Here is a 25,822-nt window from a genome sequence, read left to right as displayed (position 1 = left end):
AGTGAGGGTTGGATTAACAAATTCCTGCTCATATGCTTGTTTTCTTAAATCTTTAGTGATAGAGAGTAAAGTACAGTCGACTGATGTAGCTATTGAAATTGAAAGAATTCAAAAGTCATATATCTTTGACATTTTCATTTTTTCATGCTTCAAATCACATAAAATAACCCATAAGGACTACACATTTAAGATATATGTGGTAGTTTTCATGACTCGAAATTGACCTAGTAAGAATTTTAATAGGAAAACAATGAAATATATAAATATTTTACAAAAGCTCCTATGGTTGGAATATCTAACCACAATAATTGATATTTCCATATTTCACACTGTAAATTATTAAGCCAAATAATGTAAGATCTACAGTAAGCTTCTATACTCTTCTCAGCACATTCAGGTGTCAGCATGTTTACTAGGGCTGAGTTTTAAGGTTTCACAGTAAAATATGAACCCCCACACTTTTTTGTTAAGACTTTTTATTTCATCAATTTGAGAGAAAGTAAAAAGTGTACAAAGTTTATATTATTTGTTTACTAAAGCTGGTGTCCTCAGTCTCAGGAGTATGGGAGGGCAGGTACAAAAAAAGTTGAAATAAAAAATAAAAGGTATAAAATGAAATTCCCTATTTTCAGAAGGTGACAGCAAAGGGTGAGTGTGCATAGGTATAAGTAACAATCAGATTCAAAAACTGAGCAAAACAATATGAAGTGAAAACAATATGATAAAAACCATTACATTCAATAACGTATGACGCACTTTTGAAAAATGATTATCTGTCATCTTGGAAACACTGAAGCACTTTTGGAAACCTCCTAGTACACTTTGAAATAAAAATTTCAGTTCCCAGGAGACTTGGTTTAGACACAGCCATCTATAAAAGGGCAGAAAAAAATCAAACAAGAAAATCCTGTTTTGTGTCCACATTTGAATATAGATTATAAAAGAAGCTGATTTAGTCTTTATGGACCACAAAGTACAAATAAAAATTCAAATACAATAATTTTGGGGTAGAAAAGTGCATATCATTGGCACAGTAAAACTCATTTTAGTCAATGCTCGTCTCATATAAATAACTCATGAAGGGACAGAAGTCCCTTGAAGAAGTAAATCAAAGATGACTCTGTGTGTTTGACCCCTGAAGCCCAGTTTGCAAAGTATTCCTAAAGAAGTATATTATGTTTATGTAACCTCACTGAGGCAGCAGTGAATGCACTGGGTAGAAAACACCCAATACTGTACTGTACATAGAGGAAAACCCAGAGGAGAGAAGAGTTTCTGATGGGTTCAGCACCGACTGACCCTGATCAGAGGAAAACTAGGAGGTGTCTGCAGCACAGCATCAAGATAAGAAGGCATCAGGAACCATAAGCACTTACTTCAAGGGGGCTGGAGGAGCTATTTATTATCCTGAACAGGAAACTGGGGGTCTCTCAGTGCCTCTGATGTGCAAACAGTTATAACAGAAATCCACCTTAATGATTAATCACGCTGCATTCTTTGCATGTCTGCCATTCCTCACATCTGACTGTATTGCACAATTGATTTATAGACCCATTGTGTTGTGGTGTGATAATAAAACAGGCCGACCGTTGTCACTTTTGCATCAGGGTAGTAGAAAAAAGTGATAAAAATCCTTTCTAGAAGATGACATTTCAGTCAGAATCAGCCATGTGTTACAACAAGTATGCAGAAACATTGACTTTATTTGATACGGTACATTCACTTTTGAAGCCAAAAATGTCTTGGTCTGAATGGTTTTAGAATTGTTCTGAAATTTTGAAGAAAACATGTTTTATCATCCACTCAACAAGCAACACACTCTCTGCTCACATGATGTTTTTGGTCCACAGTATGCCTATTATACATATTAACTGAAATGGTTGGTTCATGCTTAATTGCTTATGTTCAATACAAAACGGCCCTTTTCAAAATTCATAGTGGCCCTAATTTGTGCATAACTACATTTCCCCATTCATTATGTTGTATGGATGCCTGCTCAGTATACAGCATAACAACCAGGAAATGCAGGGTAGTGTTAAGTCTGTCTCTGTGGTCAGTCTTCAAAGGCCACACAGAACAACCACAGTTATCTTTGTTTTGTCTTGTATTTTCTCCTTCCTGTAAAAACACAACTTGCAGACTGTAAATGTTACATCGACCGACGGCAGACAACACCAGGAGGACGAGGCTGTGGCCCCGGTCTTTTTGAGAGTGCAGTCAGGTGGGGTGAGGGGAGATGGTGGGACCAGAGGAATGTTTGAGAGTCGCTTAGGTAGTCCCACTAGCAGAGTAGGAAAACTGGGGGAAGTGGGGTCTCCGCTCGCTGTCAAAGGACTCCATACTGTCATCTGGTGACAGAGGGCAAATCAAAAAACATTAAAAAAAATGTGTTTTTTTTTTTTGTTATAAGCAATATAACACAACACATTTGACCACTGAAAATGTAAATGAAATGAAAATTAATGAATAGAGCTGTTGCATAGCAAAGTCAAATTTTACTCTGCATAAACATAAACGGTAAAAAAAATAATTACTAAACTGATAAACTGTGGTCTTTTCCACCTTGATTAGAGTGAGTGTCTTAACTTTTCTTAATCTTTGCTGAGTGAAATAAATGCTGCACCTGCTGGCCAAGCATATCCACTTTGCTTATCAGAAATTCTAAAACTTTCATCATGCTTTTCTACCAGTCCTACTATTTCAATTATGCTGCCTATCTTTTTATTATCTTACTAATTTACTACACTCTGTAATTTTGTCTTTAACACAATGGCTGTCATTCAGGTGCATTTGATGACTTTGTGAGGCATGTTTTTCTTATGGCAGTGGCTCTCCAGCAGGGGGCAGACTGCTCTCAAGGGAACCAGGTCTCTTTACTCACATCTATGAGCCTCCCGAAACCAGCACAAGTCTCGTTTCTGTAAATTCAGAATTCTGTGCAAAATTCAGTACAGTGGAAAAATACTCAACCTTTATGACTAAGTTAATCTGTAGTTTCAAGATTTCTCTTATGACCTCGACACCTCACGTTTAATATAAAATGAAACCGTGGGAATTGTTTTAGTGTTTTCACAAAACCAAAACTAATTCAGTGACACTGAATTAGAGACTACTTTTAACCTTTGACAATAAAAATGTAGTCAGCTTTCATCTTGAGTAACTTCTCACTTTTAATAAAGTCTAGATAGTTTGGTGGCAGTTAATCTTCACTCTGCTCATCAACCTTACATCCAAACACATGGCTGTATCATTACAAGAACAAGGCAATATCAAGATGTTAGTATACTGTATGTATGGGTGTGAATGGCTCTGGTTTGGTGCTACCTTGCCCGGGTGGTGTAATAGTGATGGTCTGCGCTGTGAACTCCTCGTCAAAATATCGGGTGTCCGTCTCCGAGGTAACTTGGGGTTTAAACGGCGGGACCAGCTGTTGGAGAGGAGACGAGACACAAACATATCAGCACATCAGTGCCATCAGTCAGTTTGGTAACAGTTGTCCATTTGATGACAGCGTATATCGTTTTTAGTTGGTGGTGCTCCAAATGACGTAACCGTATTGTTCCCTAGGGGTATGATGGTTATCTAAGTTTGGTGTCATCTCAGCTATAAGGACTGAGCGGGAAACACAGCAACATGAACATTTTAGAAACTGACCTTTTTCTCATAAACATCTTGCCATTCGATTCCTGCAAAGAACTTGTGCTGCATGATTTCCTTCGCATCATCAGGCCCTCCACCTAACCTGGAAGTCAAGCACAAAAGGATAAATCATTTAAATCAATCCACTGCCCCAGCTATTTTATCATTAAAAATCCTATAAGCCAGTATTAGAAATAAGTTGCTGGATCATAAATGAGTCGAGGATTCCCAGGAAGAGATTTATCACAAGGGACGATGTTGCAGCGGCTCCTCACCTCTGCATCGGGTCTTTCTTGAGAAGACCAGAGAGCAGCGAGCGTGCCTCAAGACCGAGTGTTCTAGGGAAGCGAATGTCTTCCATGAGGATGAGCTCAAACAGTTTCTCGTGGTCTTGGTTGTAGAAAGGCAGTCGGCCACACATCATCTCGTACATCACCACCCCGAGACCCCACCAGTCCACAGCACGACCATAGTCATTGTCCTCTAGTACCTTTGGGATGAGGAGGGAGTAAAAGTTTATTTAATGCACTATTTGGGATGCTCTTGAGCTATGCTGATGTCTTCATGATAAATTATAGGATGTAAGGATTCTATTTTTATACAAGACCATTGTCTTATATGTAATTAGCTTCTTTCAATAATATTTGTCCTATGAGGTACAGAAATTGTTGCTATGGTTTTACAGCTACAGTGTAAAACATCAGAAGGCTGTGAAGACTGCAGTTCTTAAGGCTGAATATGCAAACTCTAAAGCAGCTGGGTGACCCCCCCATTACCCCACCCCCAACAAAATCACCTGCTCCCCCCACTGGTCTGGGCTTTTCAGGCAGCCTCCGCCAGCACTGACTCACATCTCACATTAGGAGCAAGGATAGTGTTTCCCCTGGAGCCCTGCATATTTAATCACCACAGGCTCTTTCACACAAACACACATACAGATCAACAAGCAGCAGAGGTGTGGGCCACTTAAATAAGCAAATGCGTGGCAACAAACACACTGGGTCTTACAAACAAATCGTTTAATAAACTCACCCAGAATCACAGAGGGGAAAATATTCAGTCTTATTATTGCCACAGGACAACTTTTCTCTATAGTTCTTAATGAGACGAACGCCAACAATGTTGTGCTTACTGGACACTGCAACCTGTTGCATGACTAATGTGCTGCTGAGCAGAGTTGTTCCAAGGTCTCTGGGGACATGTACTGGATTCTACCTCACCAGGCGGATGTTGAAGGTGAAATCAAGACAAGGAGAACAGTCTGTTCTCTTAAACCCCCAGCAGTGTGATTGCAAGGCAATTCAGACCTAAGAATAGAAACTTAGGTAAAAAGACATTGGTGGATTTATAGAATTAGATTTGGACACCACACTGCACAGGATGAGGGAGAGGGTCTTGGAAAACAGATGGACATATGTGTCCGTAAAAGGAACAAAATTACTGTGTGTGTATGGACACACAAGCAGGGCGCATGTGTCTGTGGGCACTTGGCCTGGCGCTGTGGTGAGTGGTGAGCATCGAGGAGGAAGACTGGGAGGGCAGGGTGAGTAACGTGAAGCCGGTGTGGGGCTAGGATTACTGTGCCGTCTCTATTTCCAGCGCTGCTGTCGTGTGATTCACACCGTGCGACAGCTGGGCCCGCAGCTGCCCCATATATGTAGAAGAGCGCCACAGCTGTGAAGCTGCCAGGAGCGCAGGAGCCAAGCTCATCCCTCATATACGTAACCAGGACTGCCTGCCTGCTTGGGCCCCAGCCTCGAACTAATACTGTTACACTGCCCCAGAGGATCAGAGATAGAGAGAGGAGAGACGTAGGAGAGAGAGGATAAAAGCACAAACACTTGCTGCTACTAAGGAGCTCTGTTCTGAATACTGCACTTTTTTTGCCCCCAAAGTTCTGCTCTCTCGGTCATTCATCTTCTAAACTTGTGAATCCAGATCAGCTTCAGTGCCTCGATTAAACCAGTCCACATTGTGGATTTGTGCATATTCCCTAAAAGCCAATTCCCTTAGCCAATAATGGCTTTCTTCTTTGTAACTACTTAATAAAAGTGACATAGGGAATTTGTACCATTCCTACTCCAGAGACAAACTGGTCAGGCTTTTTACAGACTGGGCCTCTCCTCCCTCTCCCTCCCCCAGTGCTGCTCTGGGTGGAATATTCCCAGACGTTACAGCATTCCTGTGCTGCACACACAACAAGGTCATTGTTTACTGCAGAACAACCTGTAACACTGCCTGGCCCGCACTCCACAGAGACGCTCACCAGCGACCCCGTTGCCATGGTAATGCCCCCTGATGCCTCCCTGTTCTCTGCTTCCGCGGCTGGAGCTGTCATAGAGTCATGGCACACTTTGGGATTTAAAAAGAGAGGTTTATAGAAGTAAAGAAAACAAGCAGTTGTTATCAGGTGTGAGGAGGTAAATATTCAGATGCTAGGCCAGCCCAGATCTTTGCCTTCCTGGCCTGTTGCTGACTGATTAAAAGGACAGGTATGTGCTCCGACAGGGCAGCCTGAAAGCACTCTCTTCACGCCTACTCTGGCTCTACCCAGCTGCCAGGTCAGGTGAGGCATCCCAGGCAGCAGTTGAAGCTGTGGCTCTTCAGGTTCCACACAACAGCTGTGTGGTTTTTTTGTTTTTTTGTTTTTTTCCAGGGGCGGAAGCTCACGTTTCCTGAGGCCCTGCCAGCCAATCACCCGTCCTCCTCCTCCCCAACTAGAAAATTCCGAATGGAGGCTAAAAACAACGATACAGCAACTGTGTCAACATGGACACCCTTCTCCCGGAAAACATTTTTACAGCAACAGGCTAGTGCAAACACTCATGTACTTAAACATACGCTGCCCACACTCATAATGAAATATCAGGTTACACAGCCTACTCCAACACTTGTCATACCTGCACGCACCATGGAGTAGCCACACCCTTCCTGATACAACAAATATGAGAGCAGCCTGCCCTGCCCTGGGCACATGGCACACATTAACTCGACTTCAGCTGGAGATTAGAAAGGCATTTTGGGACAGCTGCCCTTTCTTCCACATGCTTCTCATCCACTGAGGTCCAACAACAAATGCTGCATTTTTGTTTGGATTCTACTACTCATGTCATGCATGGTAGGTCTTACATTCATTATTTGGCTCCACATCATTCATATTCTATATCTGCTCCAATCAAATTGATCTCACTGGGTTTTCTGTTTATTTGTACATACATATACCAAATCAAAAACCTACCTAAAAGAACCTAAAAGAAAGATTATTTCTGGTAGAGAAAGGATTATTTTTGTGTTTACCTCAGGAGCTAGGTACTCTGGCGTCCCACAGAAAGTTTTCATGGTGGCGCCATCTTTGATCCCCTCCTTACACAGACCAAAATCTGTGATTTTTATGTGTCCGTCTTTATCCAGCATGAGGTTTTCCAGCTGAGGCAGAAACAGAAAGAAAACAAATGTTAGAATTAACGTCAGATGACTGACTGTTCAGGGGAGTTAACAAGAAAATAATTCTGGGAGGAGATGGGAACATTAACTCATCAACGTATGATGGTAAAAGCTTCAATGTTGACATTAGTTTTCATCACTACTTTGAAGGAAATTTCTGAAATGTCTGCATCAGTGTCTGTCTCAATCTAGTTCATTGCATCATGTATCACCATGACTTAAGGCTGCATTGCCTTTTAATATCAGCGTGTCCCTCCCTCTCCGTCTTTCTCTCTCAGTTAAAGTCACCTGGCAGCTGTAGCTCACACGTGGCCAGCAGCGCCTGGCCAGAGTCAGCACATCTTCCAATCCTGCTACCCTGGCATTTTCAGGAGAATCCTAGCAGGCTGGGAGCCTGCCTCATAAACCCAAGGGAGAGAGGGAGGGAAGGAGAGAGTGCTGTGCTGACCTGGCTGGTATAGTTTTATCATCTGGAAGCAGGACTACACATGCCTACTGCAACTCTGATAACTCCATAAAGCCCTCCTAAAACCTAAACATGCCCTCTCAGTCTGCAGCATCTATCACTTATCTCATCTTTAGATAAACTAATGGTTTTGTTTAGCTTTTGAAGTCAAATATTAAAAAATATCACCCCCTGAGAACACTGTATACATGCTATAACAGGAGGTGGTGGCGATCTGTTCAAAGAGGACCAGTGGTTATTTCTATCTAACTGCAGTAAGCGTATGGACCGAGCCTCTTCCAGCTGCAGTGAGGTCTGGAGACTGATCCGGGGGAGGCAGATCAATAAGCCCTGGCCACTGCTCTGGATGGAGACAAACCCTATTTTTATCTTGCCAGGGGAGAAATGAAGGGAAGGGGGCGGGTAGACAGAAAGTGAAAGACATAGGAAAGTAAAGAAGCTCACAGTGAGAATGGGAGAAAGTAATGACACGTTTCCCCTCCTACCTTTAGATCTCGATAGACCACGTTCCTTTCAGCATGCAGGTAGTCCAGCGCTGACACTATCTCTGCACCATAGAACCGTGCCCGCTCCTCTGAGAATACTCGGTCCCTTGACAGATGGAAGAAAAGCTGAGGGGAAACAGTGGAGATTGACAACAAGGAAGCAGAGCTGGTTAGTCTTGTGAGAATGGGAACAGTAACATTTTATAAGTTTAACAATTTGATGCACTTGATGCAGATTTTGTAATAGTTGAAATAGTTTACCTCACCACCGTTTGCATACTCCATGACAAAGCACAGGCGGTCATGTGTCTGGAAAGAGTATTTCAGTCCCTGCAGACAGACAAAAAAACAAAAAAAACAAAGCAACTTTTAAAGCAGAACTTGGTGGCGTTTGCAGATAAATCAAGAGGAAGCTGCCATTTACACAGTTGACTGCAATATGGAACATCACAATACATGTTTTGCTCTGTACCTTGTACATTTTCCAAAACAAATGTCTAATGAGAAAAGAATGGGCAACCAGTGCGCTGAGGCTTTTTTCCTGTTGTGTGGCAAACACTGTTCCCATTCATTAGACTGAGCACATCACATAATGTGTTGCCTCCACCCACCACTTAGACCTAATAATTTGGAGGAGCTTTTCCAATACAACCCACCTCAGATCTACAGAGAAAGGGTTAATTGATAAGGACACCCAGTTTTGATATAAAAGACCCAGCTCAACTACAACTCATTCCTGGGGAGAAAAAAGCCTCTTTTTTCTGAATGGATGCTGTTGGGTTGGACTGAAGAGGCTCCCAAGGATCTCTGTGTGTTAAAATAAGGTTTGGTTAAGATACACAAAGGGGGTTTCTTACTGTCAAGAATGGATGCTTTGAATTCTGGAGGACTCTGTTCTCTGTGAGTGTGTGTGCCACTTCATCCTGAAAAAGAAAAAAAAAAAAAAAAAAAAGATAGGTACGCAACTCTTACAGTGGTTAACCATTTAGTTATCAGCCATTGCTCCACCGGTAGACAGCAACTTCTCCCCCACCCCCTCTCCCCACTCACCTTTGCTACAATCACCTCCTTCTTAAGGATTTTCATGGCATAGTAGCGTCCTGTGGCCTTCTCCTTTACCAGAATAACTTTGCCAAAAGTGCCTTTTCCCAGGAGTTTGAGGTATTCAAAGTCATGCATAGTCTGGAGAGCCAGTGGAGAAAAAGAGGCATCTGGTTACAAACAGAAGCATTAACACATTCATGCTCCCACTATCCAAGACACACAAATCCACTGACAAGAACACAGAAGCACTTTAGAAACTATTTCACTCATCATGCCATTTCCATTTCTTTAATGGTCTGGTCTATATAAGGTTGTGTCTCAGTTACCTCTGACCCTTACACTAAGGTGAAAGGTGAAAATGTGCGGGAGACATCCAATCCTGTGACCCTGGACCTTTATGTCACATGGGGCACACGTGGGGTTTGTGAAACCTGGTGGAGAAGCTATCTGGTCCTAAGCCATACACAGCTGAAGTTGGAAAAGTAGAAACTAGCTAGTATGAGCTGTAGGAAGCTGGGAAGAGTAATGGTCAACTTGGAAGAAAAGGACATGCTTAAGAAATGGAAAAATAAAGGTAGTGGAGCTAAAGATTTACAGGATGGAACTCAAATGTGTCTGTAAAAGGACTGCAGGAAGAGAAGAATATGCTCAACATTATGAAAATACAAATGGGCAGTACCACTTTGTGTCTGGGTTTGGTCAGATAGACCTCCATGTCCATGGGGTCTGGAGAGGAGTCCATCATCTCCTCCTCCTGTTTCTGCAGGCCATCAGCCACTGTCTGGATGGCTTTAGTCCATTCTTCCCTGAGGGAGGTACGGGCAGCAGAAAGATTACATCAGCCCATTTGCCATCATGCAAGCCCAGCAGCTCAATCACATAATTGTCTTATCAACACAAAGGCAATTCCAAGTGTGAGTTTTGCCAATAGCCAGTAGACTTGTGTGTGAGTGCATAGCAATGATTAAATGTGTATGTTTCTACACGGTTGAAAAACAGCAACCCTTAAACTGCTGAACTGCTTTCTAGCAACACGGGCAAATTCTGGAAGTAAATGATTTGTGTTTTACTGCTCTGTGAGCTGAGAGGTGTGTGCTTCTCGCTTACCTCTCCTCGGGGGTCTCCACGTGAAAGGTCCGCTCGATGACAGTGGTCCACTGCAGGCAGCGGATGATAAATGTGTTAGGCCTGGGCCGTTCCGTCTTCATCAGCTGGCACTCTGACCACAGCCAGGGAGGGAAAGGAAGGAGACAGAGAGAAGGGCCAGTGTGTAGGGGAGAAGGGGAGAGGCAGACCCACAGTTATAGCCATTTATCTTTATCGCCACCCTAACAGACACTGTTGGCCAATTTGGAAAAGAACAGGTGCACTTTGGTGGAGGAAAACAACTGATCCTTAACTTATCATCACCTTTAAAATGTAACACTTACCAACACTGACTTTTATAATGATTATAAATCTGTGTGCTGTTAAATAAAAAACACAATTCTCTAGAAACAATATAAAAATTAAGTCCATTTTTTAACCTATTACATGTTTGTATTATCCAAATGTAATGAGTTTTATTGAAAAACCTCTTAACAGCTTTCAAATGACTGAAACCACATTTCACAAAAATCTGAAACTGAAGTTTTAATATTCTTGGTGTAGAGTTATTACTTTGTAAAAATCCATAATTCCTTTTTCACTCCATTCTCTTTCATCTTCACACTTCTCAGCAAATAATTGTCTTGTAAGCAGTTTGGGAAAACAATTGCTCACAACTGTATAATAACTGAATTTAGAAAGCAGAGAATTCCATCTGCACGTCCGTGGTATTAACATCTGTTCCCAAATGAAACATGTCAGCAAATATGTCAGAATGTGACACAAAATGGCCTCCGTCTGATAGATGGAGGACAGGGGAGTGGACCACCACTGAGATCCAACATGGCTCCATCAGTGTGAATATGTAATCCAGCTGCAATGGCCCCTTCAGCAGCGACACACCATGTGTCCTCTGCGGTGGGGTCGCAGTGGTGCTGAAAACTCAAAGCCACCACTGATGGAGACACAGCCTCAGAGCAGAGCTCAGATAAATACTTGAAATCAGGCAGCTAATAGCCACAATAACTCAAGAGTGTCGGAGAGGAAACATTTTGTTAAACAAACAGTATGCTGTCTAATTGCTGTGTTCAGTCATCTGCAGAGCTTATCACAGCAACTTTCTCTGATGTGAAGATGCAGTGGGCCGGGCTGCTCAAGGCATTTTTTTTTTTTCTCCGTTATTTTCTGTCACAGTATAAAAACAGAGTTTTTAAGAGAAGAGGAATGACATCTGATGTACTAATGTCAGGAGCCAGACATCTTGTGTGCACATTCAGTGGCAGAGCTTGCTTTTACTTGGAGCGGTGCTCCCACAGAAAGAAACACGCAGAGACGATACTACAGCCCATTTGCTAATGCTTCCTTTCATAATCATTAAAATATGACTTAACCAAGATAAGGGATACTATTAGAGATGATTCACTTTCATACAATTACCTCATAGGCACTTGATTCCCTAAAACTTTCTGTTAATAATTACTTTTCAGGGCGGATGAAGAGGCGAGATACAGACAAAAACCAGAGTATGTGAACGAACACAAGTAAAAACAAGAAAGCAGCAAACAAAATAAGGGTGAAACTAGCTGCCAAGAAGCAGGGGAAAAAATGTGGTGGTTTCTCTGAAGCAGATACTCACGTGCTACGGAGAAGTTATTTAAGGGGGTTTCCAGCTGGTCAACATCTTGTGGTCGCTCTTTGTAGCCAATGAATGTACCATCACTCTTCAGGAGAAAATACCTCGGCCTCCAGGTCTTTATGTATTCTCCTGATTAGAGAAAGAGATTGAAATGGGACTGCTGAGTTACGGGAGGCAACACTGAACAACAGTTAGTTACACAGTAAGAGAAAGTTGGTTTTTTTTTTTCCTCACAAACTGTAACTGAGAAACTTCGCATGCTTTCATATTCTCAAAATGCTGACCAGTGCAAAGCTCTTTTGTTTACATTGTAGTTTCATGATTAATGACAAAAGAGCGTTGTCCTTTCTTTTAGTTTCAATTCCCTCAGGTGCAACCCATTTCCTGCAACCTAATTACTATGCTGTTCACCAGTGCTCACTGAAGTGACCATCTTGTCACTGTCCTTCTTTGAGTGTAGGTTGGCTACAGGACAAATGGTGGTTTTAGTAAGAGTCAAGACCCTTTCCCCCGCCCCGTCTGCCCTCTTTCCAGTAGACTCACATTCAAACTTGCATGAAGAAGTTAAAGTTTCGGATGGAAATTGATCAATCTTTCCAGCAAGGAAAGAAAAGCTCTATTCATAAACATATATGCACAAAACAAGAGCTTACATGTTACTCTAATGATTTAGCATTGCACTTGTATAACATCGTCAGACCCAAGCAAGTTTAAAAACAGAGAGAAAAAAGCCTCAAAACTGATGCAGCAGAATTAATGCTCTTCTACCCTGTTATATATTTTACCCATTATGTAATATAACTACCAACTGTTCAGATGGAGATTTGTGTGTGTTATGCTGGGAGCTGCTGAAGTAGCCTTGTGCCACTAGCCTCAAGCAGAGATGAGGAGTGGGATACAGACATCTGCCTCCTCATTTTACATCTGGATCTTTGGGTGATCTGGAAATCATTTATGCACCACCATCATGAAGAATGTCTCAGTTCCCTTACTGAGAGGAGGCAAGGAGGCTGCCTGGAGAAGACATGAGTGAAGACAAGACACCATCCTTCATGTCTTTAATTGGACACAACAACACACCCGTTTATATGCAATCTGTTGGTGGCTGGAGGCTGCAGGTTGTGGCAGGTTGAAAATCCTCGTGCGAGGTTGACTCGATGTTTATTACATCATTTCCACTTTCACCACAACATATTAGTAATCTACTAATTAGTATACTTTGTTATTGTAACCTGTATGCTTATATAACAAACACAATATAAATAAACACAAATCCCATTATTTAGAACATAAATCAAGCCTTGTTGGTTTAGGTGCTTTAAGTGTCTGAAAGTTACTTTACCAACTGTGCTTTGATGGATTGTTTCACTATAAAGCTAAAGTAGAGGTTTTTAATGAATGTACAGTTGCTTGTCAAACTGTTTAAAAGGAAAATATGCAAAGATGCTTCACATTCACTTTTGTCATGTTGAAGGACACCACTACACTGCTCTGCTGGCAGTAGTTATTATTTTTTGAAGAGTACCGTATATTAGCTGTGCAAATACCAACCCCAAGGCATACAGTCCTCCTAACACCTGTAGATTGACAGCTGATACAGCTGTGATCCAGCTGTGCTGTCACAAGAAACTGACTTTGCTTCAGATAACAGATGTTTCCTCATTTCTCTCTTCTTGCAGTTTCTCCTTGCATCTTACACAGGAGGGACTAAGATGTGGGAATGAGACACAAGCGATGGGAATGAGGAGACATTTTAAGTAAATGATGCTGACTCATGTGACACCACTTTGCTCTCCCTCTGGCTCTACAAAAGACATTTTCACATATGCAGTACACCTCAACACCTGAAAAGCTTTGATTTTTTCTTGTGTGACTATAATGTGCCATTTAAATACTATAACTTAATACATAGAGGAACATAAGTTAATTTATAGTTTTATCAGCTGCAACCACTTTCTGTCTCTTTCCTATCAATCATACTGTACCACCCCCATCACGTTTGCCAAAGCCCCAATTTGATTTTCCAATAAAACTTTCCACAATTCCCTATTTTCCAGACAACACCCATAACCTCAAGCCATGCATGTCCGTCCCATTCACTTAGACACACTAGCATCACTGAAATGAATCTCTCGTAGGCAGACAAAACTCAATTTATTCCGGTGATGCTTCAGGAAATGTCGTGCCAGATGTTGTGCAGACGGTGGGGGAAAAAAATAGCTTACATACCATAACAAGGCAGCGGCACACAGTGGAGTGGGACTTGAATATTTATACAGGAAAAATGTAATTTATTTTTAATTACGGAGCTGCATATTAACCCCATGCAGAGCTGTAGCAAGCTGTCCTTAATTGCCCCATTTCCTCTAACACAGAAGTGTGGTGTGTGGGTGTGCGAGGGTGTCTGTAGAGGAGAGGTAGGAGATCTGTCAATATGAGCTTCTGTTGCCCTCCTTCAAAAAACACACTTCTGACTAATGAAACTGATAACAGATCTGTCTGAGAGACTACAGACCAAACAGCAGCTAATGTCTCTTCTGCTTAGTGCACATCGTTATAAAATATTTAAAGAAATGCCAAGAATTTACAGCACTGAATGTCACTTTTCAAGATTTGACACTCTTTGACATCTCTAAATTATGTACTTCCTTTGTGCAAGTGATGACGTGCCAAAAACTCTAATAGGATGTCCTCCATATGGCTTTTCTCTGCTGATGAAAGGCAAGGAGGAAAGGAAAAAAAAAAAAAAAAAAAAAAAAAAAAACACTCCAGAGGCATTTGGACAAAACTGACCACGTACAGCAGGATGGAGCCTTGTAAAACAGGCCGTCCGTGTGTCACCTTCCAGCAGAACATCAAGTCATTAAACACCAAAGTGTAAAAACACCTGATTTACAATCATTTGCAAGGTGGTGGCACCAATCACCACACTAGAAGCAACATCTGGCTCAGAGTACAACATACTTCAGTCTTCAATCCACAGCAGATATCCAATACATTAATACACCTTTCATCAGGTCATGGGAGATTTTTTGTATGTTGTTTTCTACAGTGTTTTGACACTAAACATGATTAATTTAGTAAAGTAGAAAGTAGTTCGACTTCGTCAGCCATCAGATGGCATTGTCACCAGCCTCCAACAAAGCCACTCATGCTAGTTGTGCTGTTTTAATTGAAATACACACCAGCAGGAATAATTTTTGTGGATTTCCCTCATGCATTTTTCAACGTATCACAATTACTGTGATAAGTCATTTGTCTGTTTTAAACTACAAGTCTCACCAATCAACTTTCACATCAGTCATCCACACATACACGCTGATCTCTAGAGAATCTGCATGCACAGTGTTATTTATCACAAGCCTACAAAAAAAAAAAAAAAAAAAATCAGACTTCCTTACTTCAGCGCAATAGTGCTTTCAGACAGGGTTAGAATAAAATCTAAATAAAGCACAGAAAAGGTTCCATGTAAAAATACAAGCAGTCAAGTGTTACCTGGGAATTAAAACAAGAGCCTGTTCAACACAAATATAAGTGGACTAAACTGTTTACACCACAGCCACCAACTCTCCTGAACCCTATGCACCAAGTCTTGTTTTCCTGTAGTGGGCCCCAGCCGGTGCTTTGCTCTGTGGTCATGTTTTGGCTGACCCACATCCTCAAGCTATAGTCCATGCCAGCCCACAGTGAGGACAGTATGTGCACAATGCAGAGACAGCATAACGAGCCTGCTACCTGCCACTGTGACACCAATGACTCAAAACACATGCTTGTCAGTAAATTTTCAGTTTAGCAGTTTTGGTTTGGCTTGCAGCAGATCACTTCACGTACATTATGGTGTTTCGATCCTGATGAGGCAGGTGTTTATGTGCACTCATGTATGTGCTTATGTTTTGATACATCTTTGAGTGCACATTACCTGGTAGACAGTTATGAAACAGATTACAGCAACATCCAGACTGGAAGGCTCTTAGTTTCTCCTGCCAACTCCACTGATGCACAGCACCCACCAGAAGGTAGTCATGACATGTACATTATCAGTAGATAATGAGGTGGCCACTGTCACATGGATGTCAGGTAGACGGCAATACAATGTCACCATTCCATCGATTTATCTAGACGATGTGTGGGGAATCAATGTGACATTCAGGGTCTCTAGCTGAAACATCCTGCTACTGTACTCTACAGTTTTAGACATTTCATTTCCAACACATATATTTAACATTAAAAAAAAATGCAATGCCACATCTGCAACACACACTCTAAAAACTAGTACATCCTCTTTCTAGACATGAGGACAGTGCAACTTCCTCGTCTGTGACCACAAACCTGGTCACATGACAGCAGTGGAAGCAGCAATAACCAGTTGTCTGTGGGTATGTCTCCACCACTATGCAGTGCAACCCCTTTGCAAACAGTCTGCACTCGGAGTAAACAACAAAGATGACCCTTGTCAGCTTCCTACATACACCCATTTCCTCTTCTACTGCTATTCTGTTCTACTTTCCACACTGCAGGCTTTTGATAAGCACTGACATGACAAGAAAGTGAAACTGACAGCTGTGCTTATTGCACTTTTCACTGCTGACTTAAACATGGTTAGTGTAAATGAGGACAGAGAATTTTAATATAATAATTATGGACAAAGAATCCTGTGCAGCTGTGATATAGACCAGCAAAATAACTCAAGACCAGCTCTTATTCACTCAATATTATTCCAAATTTCTAATGAAGTAGGTTTAAATGTTTTATATGACTTGTACTTGAGGCTTTGCAGGGTAGACCCCAAATACATCCTGTGTAAAGTGAGAGACAGTGCAGACTGCTGACAAAAGACAATGGGCCTTATAACAACACAGGAGAGCCTTCAGCTTTTAAGTTGGTTCATCATTGCAGAGTTCCAGTAAACTAAACCCTTTTGATGTCAACGTGTTCTCCAAAACAGGAAACTGGCTAACAGACAAACTGACCACAGCCTAGATAAGATAAAAATTCATTCAAGAATCAGGTCTGACTGTAACGGCCAAAATAAACTTTGCTACGAGGAAACCCACTAAATGATTGATGTCCCCAAATCAAAGCTTTTTTTTTTCCTTTTTTTAAATAATTGCAAAGTGTGACAGCAGACATGTGGCTCAACTCAACCAAATTAGGGGAAGGACAACAGAATAGGAAAACTGATGTGACACCAGATGAAAGATGAGAGAACTAGAGGGGATGAGAAAGCTACACAGTGTGTGAAGAGTTGTGCTGAGTGGAGTGATAGTGAGACAGATCACTACATATGTTCCCCACATATGTGGGACTGTGAGTGGTAGTCGTAGTGATGGTGGGGGGGGGGGTTTGCAAGTGCAAGTGAAGTGTGTGTGAGCCATGCGTACTGTGTGTGTGGATGGGAGGAGCTGTCAGGGCCTGATAGAGTGTCTTTACATGACAAGCAGCTGCTGAGGTTTGGGATGCGCGCTGGGCAAAGTGGAAAATAATGAACGAAGAACCGCTGCCAAACACAACAGAATTCATCTTTATTTGCCAACTGCTGCATGGCCCTGTGTGTGGACAGCTCCAGCATGCCACCGCCACGCCCTCTGTGTCCCAAAGACAGACACACACACACACACACACACACATATACACACACACACAGCTGTATAAGGTGGAGCACTGTCTTCTTTAATTGTGCATCAATGTATGACAAATCATAAGCACTCTGTAAGTCTACACAAAACAGTGTGATCTAAGCCATAGCCACAGAATTTACAGGAAGACAGAGGTAAACTTGTCTAGAGAAATGTCTGAAGCATCTTAAAGTGAATCAGTCTATTTCAGATGCTGAGCTGCAGCTTTAAAAAAAAATCTACAAGTTTTTATTTAGAAAACAGCAAGAAAAAAAAAAAAAAACAGGGGCCACACGGATTAAAATGTATATTAGCACTTGCTTTTGATACTGAAGCCATTTGGAAGTCAACTTGGCTTAAGAGGCTTTAACACTAGTACAACACTGGCCAGGCAGCTTCACTGGGGGGAGTCAATAAGTAAAAAGGAAAAATGTGGGGGCTTTAGACAGAGGAGGGAAAGAGAGAAAGAAGACAGAGTGACAGAGGTTAGTGGCCGTTTCCGAGGAGCATCCTGTTCTGTCTGTCTCTATGTGACAGCAGCAGGAATGCTGAGGTCCCAGCTGCTGAGGCTTGGTGGGTTTTAATAAGACACATCATGCAGCATTCATTGTGTGGGCCCCCAGAATAGAGGCTCATGTCCCAACAGTGTACACAAACTTACAGCTACATCACACATCGTCCCTTTTTCTTGCCAGTTCTATCCTGTCTTCCTATTTCAAATGGTTCTCATAAGTTTTTTGCAAAACAATAATCTTATAACAGAGAGGCCCACAAAAGTCATCTGGTGCATGTACATAACGTATGTGCACACACCTACACAACACACAACGTATAAATGAACGTACACGTGCGCACACACACTGAAAGGAACCAGGACAGGGTCAGACAAAATGCGCCTCTCAGTGCCTGCACCCAGTGGTTGGACTTCCTGAGGGGGCTGCTGTTGGGTTTTGTCCCCTGTCTGGCCATTCATGGCTTGGGGATGAGAGGAAGGGAGCCAGTGGTAACTGCATGAACTGTGCATGTGTGTGTGTGTTTGGAGTGGTGAGAATCGGATGAGAAGGGGGGTAGGCGGAGGTTGAGGATTAGGGAATTAGAACTCCAAAGCGAGGGAGGATGGGGGAGGGGGCTGTGCCTTTTGTTGGTTTTTCCTCAGCCGCCCCCGCCATCCCTTCGGCCCTTTTCTGCTGGGTTCTGCCTGTAGGCTGCAGCTGCGGCCTGCCACCCTGTGCCCTGCATCTCAATGAACCACAGGCCGCCCGCTCCAGAGGAGAGGGGGCTCCGTGATGCAGAGGTCACCACTGAGCGCCAGTAACCACAAACTCTGCCCCACACCATCCCTTTCCCTGAGCCGCAGTGCTCCAAACTGAGATTCTCATAATGCCCTGACACCCATCTACCCATTTGCCCCTTTCACTCTGACCATATAAGGAAGCACCAGGCTCACATGCCGTCCTAAACTGTCTAGGAGTTTGGGCTCCTTCATTTCTTTCCTTTTCTACTTATGTCTTTCTGACATCCCCCTCCTTTCTACACCTCTTTTGTTGGCCACTCTCTCTCCCATGCAGCTGGATGGGGGACTCCATTGCCAGGACTTTGGCAGCGGCATCAACAGGTTGCGGGGAAGGGCCACCCCAGCCTCTAATGTAGCCCTCTCTGTCTCTTCCCCTCTGTCCCTGCACTTGCTGCTGCTACCCCAACAGGAAAAAAGCAAGGGGGATGGGGGGATTGTGGGGGAGCGATGGAGGCTGCCCCTCTTTCTCACGCTCATAAGAAAGCCCTCACTTCTTCTCCGTGGTGAGTGACACCTGCTGATTACCATAGAGACACTGTGGGAAGTTCCCCCTGCCACACAGGGGCTAAGATTTGCCCCCGCTCCCTGGGTAAACAAGTAGTCCATGGATTAGTTAACAGGGTTGCTGCATTGCAAACAAATAAACACAAATTATTTAGAGCAAATTAGTGCCAATAAACTCTAAATGACTAGTGTACGATCTAAAACCTTCAAACAAGCAAAGACTAAATTCCACAGGATAAGGTTTTTCTTTTTTTCTTTTTTTAAGAGGAAGGTGGCGTCCAGCTGTTAAAAACTGTGGAGCCTAAAACTAAAACTTTGACAAAACTTTCTGTATTGCCTTTGGGCAACTTGTAAAATATGCTTTGAGTACCAGAATAAGCTGATGTGGAGAATGTAATGCGTATTTAAGCCTACAGTCAAGTCTCAGTCCACAGACAGCTGAGCAGCTCCTCTGTCTCCCCTACCCTCCCTGAACTGGAGAGAGGTGCCAGTGATGTGATTGATGTTGGAGACTGGGAGCTCTTCGCTGGTCCATAGCTGCTTCCGCCATGGGTGTGAGTTGTCAGCAGGGTCATTATCCTAGCAACAGGGTGGTGGGGTGGTGGGTGAGGAGTATGCGCTGGAAGTGGGGGTGGGCACAGACGGGGTGAGCTGGTGGAAGCAGGCAGAGGCAGACAGAAAAGGGTGCACAAGGAGAAAAGGAAGAATGTGGGGGTAAGAATGGAAGAGAAGAACAAAGAAATGTGGACAGCAAGGAAACTGAGACAAAGGGGAGAAGAGAGTAATGGAGACTGAGAGCGCCGCCGAGCACCACAGTTGTGGTGAGCAGGCGGACTCTGCATAGCAAAGTAAGCACACAGCGGGCTTGCCGTGAGAGCGGTGGAGGTGCCACCTCCCTCAGCCTCCTGGTCCCCCCACCATGCCAGCCAGCCTGCCTGCCGACAGCTGCACCCTAGTAATTTACTTCTCTCCACCACATTTAGCAGGAAGACTGCTTCCCATTACCCAGAGCAGGGGGTCTGTGCTGACAGCCAGACACCCGGCCAGAGCGCTGGCTTCCCGGTGTGACACCCTCTGCTGCTGGACCCTGCCTACAGGGGCTCCACTCCCAGATCTGTCTGGCACTTAAACCTCCACTGCTGTTTACCAATTCGGTTGTGGCAGAGTGTTTAAACACCAAAGTTGGGGTTAGTTGTTCAAAAGTTATTAACAAAAAGTGAGTGCACACAGAAAACGTTATAGCTACTAATTTGAGCCAAACTCCTCTTGTCATGGAATTATATCAGTTTTCTCCTTGGAAAGCATTTAAGAGCTCACTTAGCCTCTCTGCTCTCTTTTCTCCACACATTACAGCTTTGTTGCTAATTATTAGAATGAACATCAGAAGAAAGCTCACACAGTGTTTGAAAAACAAGTAACTAAATAAACAGTTGAATATTACTTATGTACATGTTCGTTATTTACTTAGATTCCACTTATTTTTGTATATAATTATATAGTTATTATCACAGTACTGAAATTTACCTAGTAAAACTGTGTGGTTGTTTATAAAGCTTGTTGTTTTAACATCCACAAACTTTAAGATTAAAAACATTTGGGGATTTATTGACAAGGATTCAGTCATTTCATTTGTACTTGTAAATGTAGGTGAATGGGCCATTGTTTTACTTTTGTAATACGTAAGGTGTGTGTGTATATTTGTGCATAGCCCGTGAAAGCCAGTATAAGGGAATGTGTAGGAGCCAGGGTGAGCCCAGCGTCAGAGCTGGCAGCAAATCCTAAGGGGGTCATCATCGCAGCGTCATGAGGCATTCTTAATCAGGTGGGTCTGCTCCTTTGAAGAATTTTACCAGAGCAGGGAATACCACACTGCCTCACTGAGTTCTTACAGCGAAAGCTCACAAATATAGACAAAGCTGCCTGAGTTGTTGGAGGCCTGTTCACCAGATGCACAGATATTCAAAAGATGGAAAAAAAGTTTCATCTACACCGACTGCTGTGTCTAGTGTTTCTCAAAGCTCCTACATGGTTCTCTCCTCTCTTTCACCCCGCTCTCATTTCCACTCTGCGCCTAATGCATTTTCCTGGACCACCAACATGGTCTCGCTTGGAGGAGCTGCTCACGGGTGTTGTTTAGCTGCATGACCAGCAAAGGAGCCAATCAGCTGATGAGCTCCAAACCAAACCACGAGAGAGTCCGTGTGGCACGTCGTACTCAGCATCCATCCACTCTGCTGAGGCCGACTGGGTCACTGAGCAATGTTCTGGGAACATCACAAAGACGCTGCTCAACTTCTGTCTCTCTCTGCCTGCCCCTCGCCATCTCTACTGGTGTGTTCTCTACTTTCCCTCCCCACCCCTCCTTTCATGAAGCGAAGCCAGCTGAGCGTGCTACCCAAACCCAACAGTTGTTGCGGCCTTCGTTAGCCTAACGAGGGGGCCGGCTCTTTATACTTGTCAGGGAGCAAATGAGTCAAACAAACAAGGGCCAGGGAAGAAGGGAGGACAAGTGAGCGCTGTTCTGTTGAGCTTCACTGGGTTCTTGGCTGCAGCGCTTCCCTGGAAACTAGGGAACCCACAATCTGCGTCTTTGATGTCTGATGATGCTCTGGCTTTGATGGAAACTTTGGAAAAACACACTCGCAAAAAGAAATAACATGCTGCTCGGTCTCTGTGGCCACTAGAGGCCGTAGGCACATTCAGAGTGTGTGGGTGCACTTGGTGTAGGCTCTAAAACGAAGTATCATTTGGGGACGCATAACAACTGGTTATGATAGTAACAACAAAGTTACAGTGTTTTTGCAAGGCTGTACTTGTGATGCGGTCTGTGCATTAGGGCACTGGGTAATGTCCTGCTGGCAGAGTAACTGCTGAATAAATATGCTTCACACTGTCCACACACACACACACACACATTTGCATATCCATGTACAGACACACACACACACACACACACACACACACACACACACACACACACATTCCTACCCAGCTGCTTTGCCTTGCATTCCAAAACTGTCCTTCCAAAGCAGATAACCAAGATAAGGGTCACGACAACAAATCCCAGGCAGTGTCCACAATCCAGACATATTACTGCAGCACAAAGCTTAAGGAGCAAATATGAAGGTGTGTCCTTCAGAATGAGATCACTTCACTCAGTGCAGCATGTCTGGAACAAATGTAAAGAGCACTCCAAGGCTGAGAACGTGCAGCTCTAATGACAGATTCACTTTACTGCGGGGGTACCAAGGCACAATGTTTGCTCCGGTTTCTTTCAGAGGACGCCGCAGAGTTTACATGTGCATGGTGGACATGACTAATCAGGCTGAAATCAAAGAGTGAGAGTGTGTGACAGGGATGTGTTCAGCTGATGAACCAGAGCTGCTCCACGCCTGTGCCTGGCCCACAGTGAAATCCATTCATTATGTAGAGACATTAAATGAGCATTGCAACAGAGCCACACTTTAACCATACTTGCTTTTGTTAAGTCACAATTTGATGTTAGACCAGATAAGTGGAACACACACAACACACTGATGGAAATACAGAGGGCTATCTTTTTCAAAACATTAAATTAGTGTTTTGAGTGCACACATGGGAGTAATGAGCATTCTGAACGCACTTGGAAGCAGTGTAAGCCATTTATTATTATGCCCACATGGTGCTGTGAGTCATTTGGGTGGTGCCACCCAACAACAACAACAAAAAAGAAAAGAAACGCCACTCAAGGTGCACCCTGGGATGATAGCGGCTGAGTGGGGGCTACCTGGTTGAGGTGATGGACAGTGAGACAGGGCTACTGCAGGTTCACCTTCTGTGCAAGTGGCTCTAGGGCAAAGACTGCGTGACAGTGACGCGACACTAAAAGCCTTCCTGTCAAAGAGGCAGGCAGACGCCCTCCAATCAAAACACACAGGCTGTGGGTGACATTTCACAGGGCACAGCTGCTGGGCTGCGACAACATGCCAACTCACTATTCCTGAAGGGTTGTTTGTTTTGTGTGTGTATATGTCACAACTAGAAGGGTGTCACTGCTAGGACTGTGTGTGTGGGCATGTGTATATGTACAACCGCACTGTATTTGTACTAGTCACTATTTGACTACTCTTAGTTATACTTTACACTGGCATTCAATCATAATGTCTTCTTATCAGCGCTGCTGAAGGTGTGGGGGAAAAAAATGAACATATGCTAGTTTGACAGCATAAATGATACAGAGAATACAAATTTACAGACTTCATGTGAATGACACTTAAGTCTATACCTCTGAGTGACATGCCAAACAATTTTACATGTTCCCATCAAAAGAAAGGCTCTTCCTGCTCTCACTTTTTCCCCAAATATACACAATAACTCAGTTTGCCTCAGGCACGTAACCTTATCTGTAGCTTTATAGTTTTTTTATTTAAAGCTGTAGAAAATCTAGGATTGTATATTGTTTTCAACTATTTTTTAACTGGATTGTTTTATACAAAAGCAGAAATTTGGTAATGAAACATCTAACGATTTATCCTTACGCTTTCTGGAATGACCAGGGCGTGTCTGCCTTGGACCGGTTGAGCCGAACCAGGCTGACCCTTTCCTAAAACAGCAGCCTGTTGTGCTCTTAGCCCAGGCCTTGAGGAGGGGGACTGTGGGCTAACACACCACAGAGGTACACTGTTCCCCCCCTAGAGTCCCTAGGAACTCTCCTAGTGAGCTGCTCCCATTACCTTATGCCCTGAGTCAGAGTCTTCGTTTCCACTTTTCAAGTAAGTGTGCTTCCCTGCCTCTGGGCCCAGGAGCTTTCAGTGGTCTTGGAGAAGTTCCTTATCCTATTTTGCCCCTGGTGGCATTGGTGGAGTGGGCTCATGTGAGGCTGCCTCAGTTTGAAGGCAGAGTCAGTATGCACACATAGAGCTGCTCAAAGCCAGCAGGTATGTGAGGAATGCCTCTTCGTCCAAACAACAGGACTCACACCCGACACATAGCCAGGCTACGCCACACAGCACTGCCAGAGCAGCTAAATGGGGCCCACTGGGGACTCTGCAACTGGATGACTTTTTACATTAGATTTGGCATACTGCCTGTTTAAATATGTTTGGCCTGTGATCAATCGCATTGCACATATGTCACCAGTTTGGGCATTTCTACTGCATCTAGAAATCAAATCTGTCAATTGTAAACTCTTCCAAATCCAAATACCTCAGGAACGAAGGTAATGCGGATTTGTTAAATATTTCATTAGGGTAAAAATTTGAATCATTGTACTGTACTAGAAATTAATTCCCAAAGTACAAAGTGGTTGAAAACTGCCATGCACAGAATGCATGAATCAAGCACAACTTGCGTTTGCAATTTAAATACATTTTTCCTACAAGTATTGACAAAGGATTTTGAAATCTCTGCATATTGAACATATTTTATTGCATACTTTGTGTTTTGTGCCAGCTCAGTTCACCCGCAAGCTTGCACAGTTGGGGTTTCTAGCGCATGACATGATGTTGACTGTACTACATTTTGACTGAACCATGTGTTGTAAACTACACATAAAGGAAATAGTACATAAATAAAGAAATGCATACAGCACATTTCTTATTCCAGAGTGGTTCAGTGTTTGAAGAGTAAAATAAGAACACACTTCAGACCTCTCAAAAGTTTTTAAATCAACCTTTGTAGCAAATAATTTACCTCTTTTATGCAGCCATCCCTCCTTGACAATCACCACATTGGTCATGTTGGTGGACAGGGTGGAGGATCCAGGTTTCCCACAGAGAGAGACACAGCTATGTTTCCCAAGTTTCCTTCACTCAGCCCTGTACAGGAGCCTGGAGCCGGGGGTCCTAGGGTTTGCAGCCGCCTTCTCAATGGTGGTTACCTATTAGTCGAAGAAGAGTAAAAATTATACCCGTTTCGAGGTAAAAGATTTTTTTTCTTCACTTGTCTGAATATTAACCCTTAGGTCAACGTAAAGGAGAATCCAATCAAGATGTTCCCTATTCTTTTATTCCAACTTAGGGGAGGACATGTTAAAACCACAGTGTAGTCCGTTTCACATGTGGAACCTGCAACATTGCAAGGTTCAGATTTCTGTGTAAGGCCGTGGTTTTTGGCATTCACATTGAATTTTCCCATATTGGAAAATTCCATGCTGTTGACACACAACACAAGCGTTCCTGAAAGACAGGGCGTTTTTTTCTACTCATGACCAGAACAGCAGTTAGCAGTTGGTTAGTTAGAAAATAATGACATCAAATAAATCTCACACAACATGCATATATGATAGATTTTAAAGCCTGTTTTGCAGTTACACAGCTTGTGGCTTAGGCAAAGTGAGGTTAACTATCCATCTTCCTGGATTTTTATCCTGTTTACAAGCAGGTGGCAAGAAAGTAAGGAAATAAGGAATTTGGCAATGGTTGATGAGTGTGATGTTTTTGTTCATGCTGCGTTTAGCGTGCGAATTTCTGAGAGGGATGACAGGGATCATTATCCCACTTGCAGCCTCCAAACACATAAAATCTCATCTGAGCTGCTGAGTACAGAAAATCAAGATTGTTAAGATTTAATAAGAAAGATCACATGATATGATCAAAAGCTCCAGAAGAAATACTAAATGGTGTTTGAGAT

At 43.1% G+C, this 25,822-nt stretch overlaps 1 protein-coding gene across 3 annotated transcripts in view; it reads right to left on the bottom strand.

Moving 5' to 3' along the window:
- Positions 1–1,683: 1,683 nt before the first annotated feature.
- The window catches only part of akt1 (v-akt murine thymoma viral oncogene homolog 1), a 28,044-nt gene continuing 3,905 nt past the window's right edge, over positions 1,684–25,822 (bottom strand). For all 3 annotated transcript variants that reach the window (XM_026333142.2, XM_026333061.2, XM_026333215.2), the window contains exons 2-14: positions 24,884–25,070; positions 11,801–11,929; positions 10,186–10,297; positions 9,758–9,884; positions 9,085–9,216; positions 8,892–8,957; positions 8,296–8,364; positions 8,035–8,160; positions 6,937–7,065; positions 3,915–4,129; positions 3,655–3,742; positions 3,325–3,427; positions 1,684–2,348 (exon numbers count right to left, since the gene is read on the bottom strand). In XM_026333142.2, coding sequence (XP_026188927.1) covers positions 2,269–2,348; positions 3,325–3,427; positions 3,655–3,742; positions 3,915–4,129; positions 6,937–7,065; positions 8,035–8,160; positions 8,296–8,364; positions 8,892–8,957; positions 9,085–9,216; positions 9,758–9,884; positions 10,186–10,297; positions 11,801–11,929; positions 24,884–24,929 — 1,422 coding nt within the window. In that variant the 5' untranslated portion in view covers positions 24,930–25,070 and the 3' untranslated portion in view covers positions 1,684–2,268. The remainder of the gene's footprint in view (positions 2,349–3,324; positions 3,428–3,654; positions 3,743–3,914; positions 4,130–6,936; positions 7,066–8,034; positions 8,161–8,295; positions 8,365–8,891; positions 8,958–9,084; positions 9,217–9,757; positions 9,885–10,185; positions 10,298–11,800; positions 11,930–24,883; positions 25,071–25,822) is intronic.

Source organism: Mastacembelus armatus, chromosome 22 (assembly GCF_900324485.2).
Source record: "Mastacembelus armatus chromosome 22, fMasArm1.2, whole genome shotgun sequence".
Taxonomy (NCBI): Eukaryota; Metazoa; Chordata; class Actinopteri; order Synbranchiformes; family Mastacembelidae; genus Mastacembelus; species Mastacembelus armatus.
This window is presented reverse-complemented; position numbering and strand designations above follow the sequence as displayed.